General features: G+C 49.7%; 3 protein-coding genes across 3 annotated transcripts; 1 reads left to right on the forward strand and 2 right to left on the reverse strand.

Moving 5' to 3' along the window:
• Positions 1–2624: 2624 nt before the first annotated feature.
• LOC128718394 (uncharacterized) lies at positions 2625–7191 on the forward strand. Its single transcript, XM_053812023.1, has 5 exons — positions 2625–2894; positions 5166–5274; positions 5580–5785; positions 5865–6173; positions 7078–7191. The coding sequence occupies exons 1-5, from the start codon at positions 2625–2627 to the stop codon at positions 7189–7191; spliced, it is 1008 nt and encodes a 335-aa protein (XP_053667998.1).
• Positions 7192–9937: 2746 nt separating this feature from the next.
• Positions 9938–11996, reverse strand: LOC128710095 (serine protease persephone-like). The gene is made up of 3 exons (XM_053805138.1): positions 11828–11996; positions 10826–11470; positions 9938–10263 (listed from the first exon to the last, which is right to left on the reverse strand). The coding sequence occupies exons 1-3, from the start codon at positions 11994–11996 to the stop codon at positions 9938–9940; spliced, it is 1140 nt and encodes a 379-aa protein (XP_053661113.1).
• A 2727-nt stretch (positions 11997–14723) lies between these two features.
• On the reverse strand, positions 14724–15944 carry LOC128718404 (serine protease persephone-like). The gene is made up of 2 exons (XM_053812034.1): positions 15812–15944; positions 14724–15739 (listed from the first exon to the last, which is right to left on the reverse strand). The coding sequence occupies exons 1-2, from the start codon at positions 15942–15944 to the stop codon at positions 14724–14726; spliced, it is 1149 nt and encodes a 382-aa protein (XP_053668009.1).
• Between the last annotated feature and the right edge of the window lie 1461 nt (positions 15945–17405).

Raw genomic sequence — 17405 nt, forward strand, 5'->3', positions numbered from 1 at the left:
CAAAGTCACCGTCGTTTTTTATCTTCTCCTCCAAACCTTCCCGCTACACCCTCCCGCGTGCCGTGCCATATATCAACGCCTGATATCAAGGAAAGATACTGTCCGCTAAGATGAAGACAAACACGCGTACGGACCGTCCCTGCACCGTACGTACCGTCAATTAGAGCCTCGCGTAAGGGCAAATCCGTTTCACTTAGCGGTTGTTAATTTCGCCCCGCTAGCGCCGAACACCGAAACTCGCGGCTGACAAAAGACTTCCATTAAGGGGGGTGGGGTTGCGGGTAAAACCCCTCGCACGGATAGAAGTGCGTGTGTGTTGGTTGCGTGATATAAAGCGAAAAACAAAGCTCGTCATCTCTAGCCACGCTTCGCTTGGACACCGTTTAACATCCCAGGCACGTCTGATGCTCACAGTAAATCGCATGACGTTCCGGTGTTCTTCCCTAGACAACAGGTTAAGAATGACCTCACGAGATTATAACCTCCTTGAGCAGGGGGGGGGGGGGGGTGGGGGAATTCTTCATCCTTTCTGGCAGAGAGACTTCCTTGCAGCAATGGAAATAGTCCTGTTGAAGTTTGAAGGCAAATGTCTGGAGCGCAGCGTTCTGAACTTTCGAGTAGGCTTGTAGTTGAAATAGTGGCTCACACACGGGTGCACATCGTGAATCAATCACACACGAGTCACTCCCCGCGCAATGTCGTTAAGGGCGGGGAATTCTCAATAGCCGCGGCGAAAAACCGGTACAGAACCTCCGTCGAAGCCATCTTGGAGAGTCCCAAGTGTGACGCTCGTTTGACGCACGGTGGCAGTTGTCCGGTGTAGTGAGGTAGTAGAACCACCAGCTGGTGATATCATTTCTAGGCATTTGGGTCTCTACATCTTAATGTCTTCAATGCGTTTTTTGAACTATATCAGATACCAGATAGACAGAAGAGTTGAAGGGACATTACGCAACACGGTCATTTTAGACGTCAGTCTACGAGAATTGGAATCTCACTCTAACGCGACCCTTTGCATACCTCTCCTGCCTGAGACTCGGTAAACTGGGCCGTGTTACAGGTGTTGATTCCAGGAAGGATAGCCTCAGCTTATTCACGTAGCTATTCCGAATGCGCAGGGCAAAACATCATTAATATCTTGGCACGGTGACAGAAGGTTCTTCCCGAGGTAGAAGGCACCTGCATTGACTTCCCATTATCTTTATCGGTTGCGCTCTCTCCCACTCCCACCATACGGCGGGTACGGGGTCGTAAAGGAGATGTTTTGTAGCAGCGGAGTTACATCGCATGCCTGTCACGTGTCTGGTGGGCACACCGGAAACAACCGTTTCTACTGACATGGTGTTTCCACCTCTCCTCTCAGGAAACCTCTGGTCTGCCTGGGTGTGCACGTGCGTTTGCAATGATAACTTGTCTCTGGGGGGGGGTTTTTTGTCTCGCTGACATTGAAAGCGATATAGCAAACACACACAACAGAGACGAATTCTTGCAGGAGAACGAAGGAGAGAGCTAGATGGTGAGATAAGGTAACTCCTTGTACGGAAAACCAACGAGCCGTTCTTTGCCGACAAGCGCACCCGAGGATGTGGGTCTTCCTTTGTTCGGGGTGGGTCACCGGGCACTGCAACTGCATAATTGTAGCAAAAAGGCCACACAGGCCCCCATCATTTATGCACGGTTGTCCGGTGTCACCTGCAGTAGGCGAAGATGGACACCGGCGTTCGGCAACGCCTGTGATGTATTGATACACGCAACGACCGGACTCCACGTGGAGTGAAGATACCGGATGAATAATAGGGCAACATTCTTACGGTCGAGCCCTCTTTGGTGCGGTTCTTTGGAGAGTGAAGCATTAGCGATCTGTCAGACGGTGCACCCACTTACTGACAGCACCCTGAGGCTCGTGGAAGAACCTCGTCCACGAACCTCGAAACACGAGAAAGCTCCACAGGAATGCAACATTATTTGTCATCTCGCTGCTGGCACTCCACGCTCTGCGTTCTCCAAGTGTTGGTGGAATGGTCCCCACGGCCAGTTACACATTAATATCTCTGCGAAGCTGACCTGCCACACCTCACCCAAAGCACCTCACCTTCGCTCAGTTCTGCTGGGAATTTGTTTGTTTCTGGGGTGGGAGGGTTGGGGGTGGGGGGGGGGTGTGGAAACGGTCACATACTTGTTGCATCTTTTCGCCTCCTGCTTCTTACCACCGAACGCGTCCATTTTTGTTTCCCTTTCTAGTCCACCTTTCGTACGGACGCGTGGCTTTTCTACGTGGTGCGCTTTATTTTTAGTCACCAATCGGCCTGAATTGGCGACTTCGATTTAGTCACACTCAAAACCCCCCCTCCCCCCCCTTTATCGGAAAGGTGGATGCATTGCTTTGCACGCCCCACAAAGATGCTAGTTACGCACGGAAGGTGAAAGTGAATATATTTGTTTGTTTATTCTTCTCCCCTCTTTGGTGATACGATAGTGACAGCAAAGTGAACAATCTACCGAAAGCGTGCAAGTGACTTTGGTGTGGTAAAACAGAAGAGAACTTTCAACCCGAGGTGTGCTTAACGCAGAACGTATTATAACTGCAACAGTGTGTGTGTGTGGTAAGTTCAGTGTGAAGCAAAATGGTCTCAGAACTGCTGGCGGCACTGGTGGTGATGCTAATGCTGCTACCGGACGGCACAGTCCCGGTGGTCCAGGCTCAACAATCATCCGACCGGACCGGCGCCATCATCTTCCCGGACGAGCTGAGCACCCGGTACGAGCAGGAGCGGGAAACGCTCGCGAAGGAGAAGCGCGAATCGTCCCGGCGCCGCACCGACGAGGCAAGTGACGAATGGGATAAAGATGACGCCCGCTATGAGTATGACAATGGTTCGGAAGAATTCTACGGGGTGAGTAGGTGCGGGTGGGGTGTCGGGGGTGTTGGAGTCGAACCAAAAGGGCCAATGGGATTTTCTGGGCTGGCCGTCGCCCCTAAAACCGGGCGTCAGGTTGCGCACCGTTTTGTGTCTGTGGGCGAGTGAGTCAACCAAGGCGCAGACAGCTCAAAACAGAGATCGCTGCTCCCCTAAAAGAAAAGCCTTTCGCACAGTTTTCACGCGAAAAAAGCTCTAAAGGTACTGTGCAAAACATTGGGCATTTGCCCTGAGGGTTGCGGTTTCTCGCTTAACGGAGGGCTCGATCAGGACATCCACCCGGCTATGAATCACCCGTGGCCGCCATACCGGCGACAACGCACGGCATAAACCGGACGAGCATAATTTCTCCGGCCTACACGCGACGAACCCCGCCGACACGCAGGAATGTGTGCGACGCCCGGGCGAGTGACTAATCCATCGCAACACCCGTAACGCGGCCCATGTAGGTGCAGTTGCTGAACCGGTTGAAGGGCGCACGGGCTTAGAACTATTGACACTAGTGGGCAGTGGGAGAGGTGACGGAGAGTGTGTGAGAGAGAGAGAGGTTATTGTTCCTCCTTTTTTTTTATTCGTCGAATGATAAATTATGGCAAGTGTCTATACCGATCGAACATTGGCTCGCTGCTTCTAGTGCCGGTAGATAAAACACAGGTCGATTCTCTCCAGAACTCTTATCTGTCCGTCACTGGTTAGTCGAGTGGATTGGGGGACTCAGAAGTGTTCACAGGGTACTTTGTACTCTGGCCGGCATTTCTTCCCGGTGCCGTGCGCCGGTCATGGCCGTTCGTCGCGTTATGGTTTTTAAAACTTTATTACAGGGTTTACCAGTGTAGAAAAGGAGCGTTTCTATCTGCAACACAACGCGCGGTTTGAGCAACACAACAGTCCACGGCTTGAACGCAAACTTGGCCGTTCATGATAAAGTGTCCATTTCAATAAAACAACTGTCACATTGGCTTGAACAAACGTCATTCGGCGATGTTTGTTTTGGTTGTATAGCGGCACTCGGGGCAAGTGTGCCCCCTTATACAATTTGTTGTCTAACTTAGTTAAACCTGTTTTCAAAGAACCGCATCTTTAATTTTCTGTTTTACACCAAATTTTTCATTGCTTAATGAGTTTCGTAAGAAATAAATGCAAAATCACCATTTCTTGAAGGGTTTTAGGTGCCTCACTTTGTGTGACGTTTGTTCAAGCCAATGTGACAGTTGTTTTATTGAAATGGACATTTTATCATGGACTGCTAAACTTGTGTTCAATGTTTGCGAGCATTGTTTGAAAGATGGAAAGGCTTGTTTTCTACACTGTTCAACCCTGCATTCTTGTCACACATCCACCGAAACGGGCACGGTAGACGAATACGGCTACGCTCAAGAATAGCACGTACGCGTACGAACACCCAGCTACCGGCGCAAACAAACCTCGTTTATGGTGTGTGAAGTGCGAAATGTAATGAAAAAAAAAATACATTAGTCACTACTTCACTGCTACGCCACAGCTGCTACTACTACCACCAGGTAATAGAAACCAACTTCACATCTATGAGCTACTCCGTAGTTGAGATTAAGAACATGCAATCGAATGTAGCACAGGTAGCGCGTTACTCTCTCTCGCGCGCTCTCTCTCTCTCTCTATTCGGCTATTGATAAGAGTCGGAGACCTATCGCAATCATTGCAGCCCGAAATTGCCCAACAGCTATTAGCTGCGCGTAGTTGAAGTTGGTCAAGGTATGGGACGAACTGAATGCCCACATCCATATCTAATGTAGGTCGCGGTTGCGTTTCGTCTACTTCAGTTGCTTTATGCATTTTATTTTACGGCACGCTTAGCTGCTGAAATGTAGTTCCAGGAAGCAATAAAAAGGGCCTTCTTGAGACAAGATTGCAATTTGAAGCTCGCTTTGAAGCTTTGCGCATCTACTAGGGGTAATGTGGAGCTCGCTTAGGTCGCTTAGGTCAATCTGTTTTTGGACGAGGTAGTTAACCACAACTTCAACCAATATCATATTACATCCCATGAGATAATAATTCCCAAAGTATCATTCAAATCAACCCTCGATCTCGTGAGTCATTCGAAAAACCTCTTACAAGAAGCAATAGTTTGCTTTGCATCTTAAAGTCCTACTGCTCCCCCACCAACGCAACACTCCATCTCTCACTATCTTAATATTAGTTCATTTTGATGGTTAACTATAGAATAATTATCAAAAATAATAAAATTTGCTCTTTTCCCCTCTGCTACAGCTGCCCGTCGACTACGCACGTCAGCTATCCGAACTCAACTCTACCACTGATATGCTGAACCTGCTCGATCCGGACTCGATAGATCAGCGTGTTTTTATGGACGGTGGAGGTAAGTGCTCGGTTCCAAGTCATCTGAAAGTCTTTAACCTGTTATTGACATTTACATCCAACATGCTAGTTAGGAGAGTTGGCGACTCCTAGAATAGAGAGATCCTAGAATCTGATGATGACAAACTATTCGAGAGTTTTCAACTACCTTCTAAATTTCCTTAGAACCTGCAGATCTCACATCTTGTATATACTGGTATTACATAGCTTAAGATGTAGCGAAGTTAAGAAGTCTTGCTTCAACACCTTCACATCCTGGAATAAGAATACGGAAATGATTGTCTTTTCCTTTCTTTCTTTCCACAGAGTACAGTGGACGTGACATTGGAGTTAATCCGGTACCGGCATCGTGCGAACCGGATTCGCAACTCGTTAGTCTACGACCCGAAAATCTGACCAGTCCACGCTTCTACTTCTATCCCTCCTGCACGCGTGTGAAGCGTTGCAGTGGCTGCTGCAACACGAACCAGCTCGTCTGCGAACCCGTTGCCAACCGTACCATTATTTACAAGGTTGCCCAACGACACCACGAATACCTGCGAATAGCCCGAATCGTTCGCTAACATGCTCTCTTTCTCACACACCTTATAGGTGAATATTCTGGAGTATCGCAGCGGCAAGCGGGACAAGTTCTCGCATCTCGAGCTGGTACCGGTGGAGGAACACGTCCGGTGCAAGTGCCAGTGCCGCGTGAAGGAGTGGCACTGCACGGAGAAGCAGGTGTACAATCCGAACAACTGCCGGTGCGAGTGCACCAACAAGGAGGACCGGAACCGCTGTCTACAGGATCGGCAGATCAAGCAGTGGAACCCGAACACGTGTACCTGCGACTGTCTGCCGCGGAACGAGGAGTGCACCAGCGGATCCCACTTTGATCGTAGCGCCTGCAAGTGTCTACCGGTAAGCATGGGAGATGTGACCGCAGACGTGCTTCCGGTGCCGTCTTCTTCAACACCACCAACGCTAGCGTCGTCGTCATCGCCGCCGACCACTTCTACTACTGCTACTACCACTACTACTATTACTACCACCAGTACTAGCACCCTTCCTTCCACTGATCACGACACCAACACCGAACCTGGGAAGGATCACAGCGGATCGAGCGCATAGGATCCATTCCGGATCCTGCCAGCACCCAGGAACGCTAGGGTGATGGTACCTCACGCAACACCTACGAGTTCATTTCCTTCTTCCTTACTTCCTTTCACCATTAACCTTTAATCGAAACAATATGTAGAATACCAAAGAGATACATCCAGTGAATGAAGAATAGTTGAAACTTCTTATAACCACTACTACTACTACTGAACTACTGCATGCTTTCCGTCTCTTTCGCACCGATTGAAGGTCTTCTCGTTCTGCGTTACACGCACGTACACAAGATTCTGCGAATATCGTTCTTTTTATATAACTTTTCTTACTCTCTTTCTCTCTTTATCTTTCTTTCTTTCTCTCTCTTTCTTTCCTATTCACATCTGCCACTCTTTACACTCTAATATATATCCTCTTCTCTGTGGACATCTCGATACTACTTCCCGTAATAACTTCGCTATTATCACGTTTTTTTTTAAATTATTTTTTATGTTTTCGATGATGTCTTTTGAACTACTTGCTCCACTACCGGATCCTCCCCAAAACCGTTCGGCATACTCCCTCCACCCAAACGTATAACCCCACTCTGCCACGAATTGCGTTACTCGGACTGATCGATTAAAACTGTACACTCCATTCTCCGTGCCGAACACTCGTGCGGTGCGAATTTCTGGGTACAATCCGCCTCTTTTTTTTCCCGGTCTCCGGACAGAACGAATTCTACGCATATGACGGGGTGGCATCGTACTGGGACCACCATCAGCAGCAGCAGCAGCAACAGCAGCAGCGACCCATCGCCTTAGCGCGCTCTGCCGCTTCCGGGTAAGGGAAGCGTAGCCTTGGCGGGCACACCGGAAGTACTCCACCCCGGGAGCACCTCGACCTCGAGTCCCGGTTCCAGCTTCCAGACTTGTCCCGGTGCTGACCAGTCACGCACCCATTTTAACATTACCAAAACCCGAAGAAAGAAACTCTTCCTAGATTAATGCATGCACCGTTGCGGCATATGCCGCGATGCTGACAACTGTAGACGTTAGAGCAGAAGCAGGACTTAGGATAAGCTTAGTGTGATGGAACGGGCCCGGACAACAGGTGGGACGTTGATAAGTTTGTTACTTTCCCCCCGTTCGAAGCAGCAGCAGTATTGGGGGGTGGTTTTTTTTTGCAGAGCGTGTTGCCGGCCTTGATAGGCGATGTGTGGAGTGAAGGTGAGAGCGCTAGTCACAGGTATTGCTAACAAACTCCCAATCATATGCCATACCAACTAACCATCGGACAAAATCGGAGAAGGGGTTAGTGTGTGTATGTGTGTAATTAAAGGGGGTAGTGGTTCGCTTCTGGACACAATTGTACATTGTTCCCACACCTCATCTGGTGCCAGGTTTGCCAGAGTTCCTAGGGTTAAATAAGTGCAGCTACAGCCTCTCTATACCTATCCTGCTTGCTATCTTTCACCGAAACAAACACCCTTTTACCTTCCGGTCGGCGGCGTGGCAGAGTGCGGTGATACAATACAAAACCGGTACTATCCCAGCTCCCTACCGCCACAACTAAAACAGGACTCTCCGTCAAACCCTACTCTCCTTGTCGGGCTTATTGGTTCCGTTTCTAATCTCCCATTTCCGCTTTAAATAGACAGGCCAACCATAGACCCTAACCTCCAAACTGCTAGTGCGCAAGTAAATAATGCTCTTCATTCTTTCTTCTTCTCGTTTTTTTTTCCTCGCCCTGTTTCCAAATCATTCCACCATCCCCTAATGTCCCGTATCATCACCTAACCCTTCCCCACAACTCTTGTTCTTCCGTTCTTCCTGCCGGTTTGTTGACTCGCTGCCGGTAGCAGAAACAATGGCCCGGACGCTCCCGGAACCAATCGCTGGAGGACCGTCGGCGTTTGATCGTGAAGCCGATCCCGGTGGTAACCGATCCGTAACGGTGACAACAACATCAACAGGCCACGCAACAACACGACTGAAGTGAACGCAAGCACAGCTGAAAGCGATAAGAGGATACGAACGAACATGGCGGCCATTTTATTTTTTTGTGTGTGTGTTAATGTAAGGCACGCAACGTACAGCTCAAGCTCTCCCGGTTAAGCCACACAGATGCATTTCTATACCGATTTTCCTTGTTCCATCACTACTTTTGAGGAAGAGTTCAACAAACAAACAAAATGGCGGACCGGGAATAAACGAACACTAAAACACTAAAATCAGCTAAAACAAGCAAACGGAACTGCTTGCGGATAGGATAGCGACGTTCGTGATGGCGCCCTGTTTTGAAACAAACATGCTTGCGGATGTGTCAGATGAGTCAGAATTACTAACACTATTTATGATACCGGTACGACGCGTGCAATTCTTTGCACTATGGCGTCCGATGCGAATTTAGTATTGTAAGTGTGTGTCATTACTCACAATATTTTAATTGAGCGGGAGAAAAGAGAGAAAGAGAGAGAGAGAGTAAACTAAACGTACAAGTAAGAATACTACATGTTCATGCCGCAACGTATTGCGAAACAGTTCATTCCCTGTATTCCCTTTGTCCCATTAACGTGGCATCACCACAAACACACCCGTACGTGAAAATAACCACACAAACGTTTTGAAACAAAAAATAAAATGGTATACTGCTTCAAAAAAAAAAAAAAAAGGTTAGGCAACTTGCGTTGTACTAATAGTTCATCAGTTGTACTAATAGAGGAACTTTCTACGTGCTAAGCTTGTGTGATTCCGACAAATACAACAGTAACTTAACGAAAACATTGATGGTTCGCCGTAATGCGTAAGCAAAATGGATATCCACTTCCGAACACGCACACTATTCAAACCAACGGTTTTTAATTTTTGAATTCCAAAAATCCAACAGATGGCGCCACTGGCGCACATGCCATCTGGAAGCGGTGGAGCTTTTGCACACCGTTTAACGCAACGCATGATGCATTGAAATGAAATAATACATTGTAAGTAAGTTGGTTTATATATTTTGAGTTTTTTTCTAATATTTCTATTCAAAGATTCAGTGCACGAAATTTTGAATTCTTGGTAGTTTCTGGAATAGATTACCAAAATAGTTGGAGCAGTGAAATTTCAGGATCGGATAGTTGATCAGTGTATTTGGGTTTAATCAAGACGAACAAGTGAACATCTGCGTTATCTTGAAAAGGTTTATTTATTGTTATCACGTGCTAGATAATCGAAGCTACAGAACAATAATGGTTGTATTGTTTTGTACATATAAAATCAGGAAAGAAGGGAAATAAGATCATACACACCCCCGGACAGTGGTCGCTCTAAATAATCGAGTGTTTGGTAGTGTGAAAAAGAACGCTAGCGCAACCAACGCTAGCGAAACCTGTTCGTACCTTAGCATTCCTCTCAACGCCTATCATAGATTTTTTTTTCTTTTCGTTTTAAAAAACAACTGAAAGCATTTACGACGCATCGATTCGTAGATGCTGTTCGCTAAACTATCTGTTCGCTGCCTTATCTTACATTACGCTATGTGTATGGTTGGTGCTGGAGCGGAACGTTCGCATTTGCTAGCGCACGTGAGGGTTACGGGCACCTCGCTCAGCTCTGGTTGCCCCAAACGCGCTGCTCGATCCAGTCCAGGTAGCGGGAGACGCGGGTGTACACGCCGGGTACCGCCGCACCACACGGTGCCCCGGTCGACACAACACCGACGAGGTAAAACTTTGGCCCCACCTGCATGACCAACGGTCCACCGGAATCGCCCTTACATGCGTCCGTGTACTCGTCCTCCACCTTCTCCCCCAGCGCACATACAAGATTCTCGTTGATGTTGATTTTCAGAAACGTCGAGCTGAACATCTGCTGGCACTTGCTGATCGACACCTCATTGACCGTTGCCTTCCACAACTTGTTGGTGCGCTGGCCTAAACGGGAGGGGAAAAAAAGGATTGATGAGTATGTTGAGGTTGGGTAGGGTGTATTGAGGTAGAAATTTTTCAGCAGATTTTGAGGCACTGCATGAGCTGTACGCACAATGGGTATGGCTTACTGGAGTTGTTTTCAACTCACACCAGGATACTTATTCTGGTTCAGATCCTCAATGTACTATGACGTGAACTTCTTCCGAACGTTAACGAAATTATCACGACATACCGCACGACTTCTACAAAGGTGGACTTTTTCGAAAGTCTTTACATGCTGAGTTGTCTGGTGTCACTCTAAAGACGTGTCTAAACCAATGTGATTACCTTATATTAATAGTTGAATCTCATTAGGCATCTACTGGGCGATAGTACCTTAGTGAGATATTGGAAGTTGTAAGGTCAGAAGCAGAAGAAATAGTGTTCTGAGACTTCCAATATCCTAACGACTCGAAAGCAAAGAGATAAAGGTTGAAGAAATAAGTTGAAAATTCCGAAAAGTTTTCCAATAAGCCGTACCCATAATGGAATACATTCAAGCGACAATAGCTGTAACATTCCTTACCATCGCCATCGAGTCCGAAGCCCATCACAGTGAGATTGACCGTCGACCCGATATCATCTATATCCGTATTGAGGCAGACCGGTCCAACGTCCCGTTGGTAAACGACGTCCTCCTCTAGCTCTAGCAACGCTATATCGTTCATCCGTTTACGGTAATTCTCATGCATGTGCAGCTGCCGTACCGTATACTCGTCCTTTTCCTTTTCGTTCAGATTAACGATCGCCAGCTGCACCTTGGCGGGTGACGCATGCTCGAAGCAGTGCGCCGCCGTCAGCAGGAACCGCTTCGCGATCAGTGACGCACCGCACATGACATCCTCGCCCTGATCGTCGGTAGATAATACCCGCGCCATGAAGGGAAACTCGCCAAGGGTTGCCTCCAGCCGCCGGCCGGACACATGATCGGTCAGCTGCGACGATGCACCCTGCAACCGGTCGCACTCCTGTTTGGCGATGCGCGTTGAGCTGGTGTGTTGAGCCGTCGTGATGCGGTTGCTCGTACCGGCACCGGCGTTCGGGCAGCAGACGACCGGATCGTTACCGCTGAACTCGCACCGGGCACCGTTGGCACGAACGCCCTGCGGGCACACCGAAGCCTTCCGGCAGACGCCTGTCTGTGACCCCGGCAGACCACACTTGTCACCCTCTAGAGGTACGGGGAGACAGGGAAAAAGAGGCAGAAAACAATCAAGGTAAACAAAGCGTGACCTTAAACACTCTGCAGAGAGAAAAAAAAAAGCTGTTTCGAAAGATATCTGTAACGCGGAAGCGAAGTTGTTTGGAGTGTTTATTGCTTGTTGCGACTGATTGTATGCGTCATCTGTCACCTGCGGCTGCAGGATGACTCATCTCACGTAATCCCAACACCCAGGTGTAACGTTTCCATCGGCGATGTGTAACGCGCAATTCCTTCACATTTAATATATTACTATCATACACACACACATTCACACACACACATACACGTTCGGAAACAGAAACTTATTCATCACACGCAACTAACCGTATAGTCCGTCAGGTTCGGACGGGAAATTAAAATCGCCCGCACTCCCAATCACGGTCCCAAGCAGGACGAACAGCAACGCGAGAACGATCCAAAGAAGAGGCGACTGACCCGTACCGTGACGGCAGAAGAACGGCACCGACCGTGAGTGCCAACGCCGTCGTCTCATTGTACCGCTGTTCGGTGCGTTATCTGCCTGTATCGCACCAAGTTCGTTTCCCGTGTGTGGCGCTACCAGCATCCTGGCCAGCACGTAAGCTACAGCGACGCAGCGACGTACGTACCACACACGCAACCATCGCGTCCACTAATACCGCGCCAACCGAGAACGGTGCTCGTTAGCACATTCTTTGCCCGATTGCAACCCGAACACTAGCGACGCGCTAAGCAGTAGTAGTGGCGGCCCGGTATTGGTGGTTTGCGTTGCGTCCAGGACCTGATAGGAGTGCCTGGCGATAAGCGATCGTTATCAACCGCTTAGCAAATTCGCAAAACCCGAACACACGGTTTTAGCACAGCTGCGCATCAGCTCCTCTGCTCGCTGTGTTGTTCGTTTTACTGCACGGCAAAGCAGGTTTTTGCCCGGTGCTCCCACACATTCCGGTTTGTTGGGTCCGAAAAAAAAAAAAACGAAACCGGATTGTTTATTTTTGGGGTCGCGAGTGTGCCCAACGGTGTGGAATACCCGAACGGGCACTGGAGATGGTTTTGGGATGGGAATGCGTGGGCCACGTTGCATTGGTGCGTTCTTGGTGCGGTGTGGTAGCCGGAGCAGTACTGCCGACCGTCTAATGGTGGTGTATAGTGTGCACTTCCGCACTCTACGCATACACGCAAAGTAATTCTTCACGGCTCACACCAACACGCATGGCTAGGCGATCACATTCGTTTTATTGCTGCTGTTGTTAAACAATTTAGCAAACCAATGAATCCTCCCGCAATCCGCACTCCCCGCCCGGGCGGAGAAGGGAAAGTGAGAAGCGAGAACCTTGGACTGTCGTCGAACCGGTTAGTTCATCTCTCGCACACACACACTCGCACACGCTCGTGCTGCTCTGATGGCCGGATCGGGTCCGTTCGTTTGACAGACGGTTGGTTGGTGTGCGGCTGATTGCGGAACCGCGCTCACTCACTTACCGTAAAGTACGTTGTCCATGAAGACGGTGTCCGTGGCGGGTGCGGCCAGCACGGCAGCCGCCAGGCTGAGCAGCAGCACGAACGTACCCAGTCGATGAGCCATGCCTGCACGAACCGTGCGTCCTTAACGGCGATCGCTTCCCCGAAACTTGATGGCCCCACACACACCCGATTGAAAACCCACACACAGCACGGTGTACGGCAGTGTGCACGACTGACATTTACCGCCCTCTGGAGCGTTGGCAAAACCCGTCCCGTACGCTACCCGTTCCAATGCGATCTGATCGACCGATGTCGCGCGCGCACGTTCGTCCAACACTAATCGCCACCAAACTCCACACGAAACTGACAGACTTCCCTCGGAAACCACGACTTCTAAGCCGATGCCTTTGTGCTGGTAAAGGCTCGGTGAGTGTGTGCAACGAACGCAGCAGTGGGTACACAGTCTCAATACGCAAAAAAAAAAAAACAAAAAAACGGTAACGCTCGCCCGGGAGCCCACCGGTAGGTTGGAGTTTCAGACCCCGAAAAGTTCTTGTTTTAGCGTGCGTTGCAAACTGCGCGCGCGCGAGCGTTACGCCGGGTTTTGGAGTGACGCTGTAATATGAGATGCGCCTACGAGCACATCTGCTACGGAACGGGGTAGATGAACAAAAAACACTGATAACCTGATGCTTTTGGAGTTTCCTGGCAGAAACCCTGATCGCTGATGTCAATCTGCTTTAAAGCCACTATCATTGCAAAGGATGTTTTTACAAACAAGTCATTACATGACGCACTTGGCAAATACAAGCTGTACGGCTTGACCGCTTCATGGCAGTAAGCTGGTTTTAGGAAGGTTCTTTGATAACGTCCACCATGTTTAAAACCTCAACTGTTTAGAGGTAGTCTTGGGTGAGTCTGATTCAGATTTATGGATCTGAATAAATCTTTGAGCTGATTGAAGCAAGCTGAATCTCCACTTCAAACATTCAAGAATCCTCCAAAGAGCTTGTCGCTTCCCGATTTCAATGACTCCTCACTTCCTGAGCTGATAGTAGAAGAGTTTTCTGAAGCCTTTTATCAAACATCTGCTTCGTACCGCAATGTGACTGCCGAAAGCCTCATCTACCCTGAATACGAAGGTCGCCATTTAAATTCGAAGAATTCGCGAACACTGTCATGATTTGCCGCCTTCTGCTGCTAGTTGATAAGCAAACTAGTATATGTCGAATATATTAAAAAAGAGCTCTGTTGCTTTACTTCCAGCGATGGTTAGCGTGTTCGATGCGATGGAAAATCACCAGAACTTGAAGTTTGTTGACCAAAAGTCATCAATTATTCAAACGAGTTGGAGTCGTCCATTAGGAACACTTGACACCTGATTCTATCCGACTGCATATATATATATATTCACCAGAAACTGTGTGGTTAATGACTTTCTTCCACTGTGGACTTGATGCTGTCAGGAATCAGGAAGATTTAGTGAGATTCCCTAAATGCTAACCCTACTAGTAGCCCTTTAGAGCATCGGCGGTTCGAATGGTTCGAAAAGTAAAGTATTCCAGTTTAAAACTCCTGAAGATCCACCCGTCCCTGTCAATCGATCAACTGCAGTACAGGGTGTCCTGAGTGAATGTCACATTACTGCCACACATTGTATTTACGCTAATGCGTTACATAAAGTTCCTTTATTGGTGCTTAAATTACAGATATACCACGCATCTCAATTCTGGTACCGCTCCGCTGCAGGTGTTTGTGGCCCTGCAAGGGAGCTGCTTTACGTACTCGGCCACACGATCGATTCGATCCAGTCGAGGTACGGCGCTACCTCGGTGTAGATGCCCGGGATTGGAGAACCACACGAATGCCCGTTCGAGGTAATGCCGACTAGGTAGTGGCGCCCGTCGACGTTCAGCTCGAGCGGTCCACCGGAGTCACCCGGGCAGGTGTCGGCGATCGTTTCGTTGCGCTCGTTTCGCCCAAGCGCACACAGCTGCCCGGGATGGAGTCCGGCCGGATTGCGCCGGTTCCGTGGTATGCTGCTCGCGCACACGTCCCGCTCGACGATGCTGACGTTCGCCTTCATCAGACGGTTCGCTGTTTCGATCTCGCCCGGCAGCATCGTGCCCCAGCCCTGCACCGAAAGCGTCTGCTCCGGGCCGAGCGGAACACCGGTCGCGTTCGTGTACAGACAGATCGGATCGACGAACGGCAAGTCGCCGGTCACCGGGTCGGCCAGCTCGAGCAGCGCAATGTCGTTCTGGTACCGGACGGAATGGTAGTCCGGATGGGGTGTCGCGTGCAGTATCTCAATGTCCAGCGGTTTGTCGACGATGCGGGCCGGCTGAAGCTCGAGTACGCCGAGCCGAGCGAACACAGGCTTGTCCCTCAGACAGTGTGCGGCGGTTAGGAGAAACCGGGGCGAGATCAGACTGGCGGCACACCGGAACATGGAGGGAGAGTTCGCCTCCGACTCGTTGGGTGCAACGTACCCAATGGCCGCCATGTACGGGAACTCGCCAAACTGTGCGACGACACCGTTGAAGATGTGGTCCGCTAGTCCGGTCATGTTCGGGAACTGTTCGCACTGTGTCGCGCTGATGCGCTTCACCGGCGGGTTCGTCAGACGCGACTCGACCCGCGTCGGACAGCACACGATCGGCATGGACATGTCGAACGAGCAGGTTCGCAGCTCACCCAACGGTGGTGGCGGTTTCTGCAGCAGCCATTCGCACTGGTTCGCCGGCCGGCAAACACCCACCGACCCGTTCTTCAGCCCACATGCATCACCCTCTGGGAGGGGAGGAGAAAGAGAATCAACACACGAGCGGTCGCTGGGCATGGCTTACGCCGAATCATACGTACCGTACAGCATCGGGTCGTCCTCCATCACAATCCGATCAGCGGCCAGCACCAGGACACGACCACATAGGAGACCCAGTAGCGCCAATGCCAGCAGGTCACCGACAGGCAACCGACGGCGATCGTACGTGCCCATATCTCGTCGATCACACCCCGAACTGTCACACATTGGACCCGGCCCGACAGATTGACAGTTCGGGTTCGGTTCCACCACCTTCGCCGTCACCGTCACCAGTGAAGCGCAAGGCCGCAGCCGCACAGCTGGTAAACTCGAGGGGCCGTACCGACTCACACCAAACGATGTAAACAATCAATCTCTCACGCTCGCACGCACACAACACGGTGCGCAAGTGCGTGTGCGGGTGTGGGTGTATGGTGTGTTGATCGATTTTCCGCTCAGAATCGACAGGTGACGACAACGTTTCTCGCACGGCACTCGAAAGCAACAACAAAAAAACACCAACAATGCCCGAAAAGCTTCTTCGACGCAAACGGCCAGCGCTGCACTGTGGCTGTGTCACCGCGACGCAACAGCAACACGCTCCCAATCAACTATCAATTCATTTGCCCGTGCGGTTGTATGGGTGTGCTTTTAGTTATTTATCACGCAAATAACGAGTCGCTTGAACTTCTTCACCCTTCTTCACACCTTCATCTCTTACTCCCTTGTGTCTCTCTTTCTCTCCCTCTCTCTCTCTCTCTCTCTCGCGATCGTGTAAGGTAGTGTGTAGGAGAAGAAATCAAGAAGATGCGGAAGAGATCACACCAACGGCGACCAGTAGTTCCGGTTTGACAGGCATCTACTGCGAACTTAGTGGTTCTTGACCTAGAGGAGAAAACCCGCCGAGAAGCAACCGACCTTGATCCGTAGAACAGCTTCAGAGGTTGCTCCCCGCTCCCGACCGTGCCCTTTCGTTTGTGCAGACGCCGAAACAGTTGTTCCAACCAAATTCGTAGCTTGCTCGTAGCTTAACAGTCACACCGTGTATGAGGACGGCTGTACTACAATCTAATCGCGCTGTAACGTCATGGGTCAAGCGTAAGGTGATGATCTTTTGGTGATGGTGATGCTCTGTCATACATCACTACCCGTAACCGCTACATGCGGCATGGTACACATGAAACCTCCAAGAACAACAGGCATTGGACAGCCTTTATCGCGCCCGTTAGTTCGTTTGTTTCTCATCTGCTGTCATCTTATTTATCGCGTGAAAATACACAAAACACACACACCACGCAACGGTTGGTCAAGGGTGTTACGTTACGTGCAGGGAATCCAGCAGGGAAACCAGTTTTCAGCCGGGCTCAAACGCGTATCCAACCCAGATGATAGTATGGTGCTAAGCATCACGCGTCTCCATCACATCTCGGGAAGGTCAGCTGTAGTTTGCTGGTGCTGCCACCTGGCGAGTGCTAGCGGGAATACATTGTGGATGAAGGGGGAAGCGAACGAGCCAGTAGATTGTGCTATGAGTGTTTGTTTTAATATACTTTTATAGCTGTACAAGTGTTCTTGCTCTTGTCCTGTTCGTACAGAAACCACACACTTTCGCGACAGGCTGCATCGTTGAGTATTGACTGTTAATGCCCATATAGT

The sequence above is a fragment of the Anopheles marshallii genome, chromosome X (genome assembly GCF_943734725.1).
Source record: "Anopheles marshallii chromosome X, idAnoMarsDA_429_01, whole genome shotgun sequence".
NCBI lineage: Eukaryota > Metazoa > Arthropoda > Insecta > Diptera > Culicidae > Anopheles > Anopheles marshallii.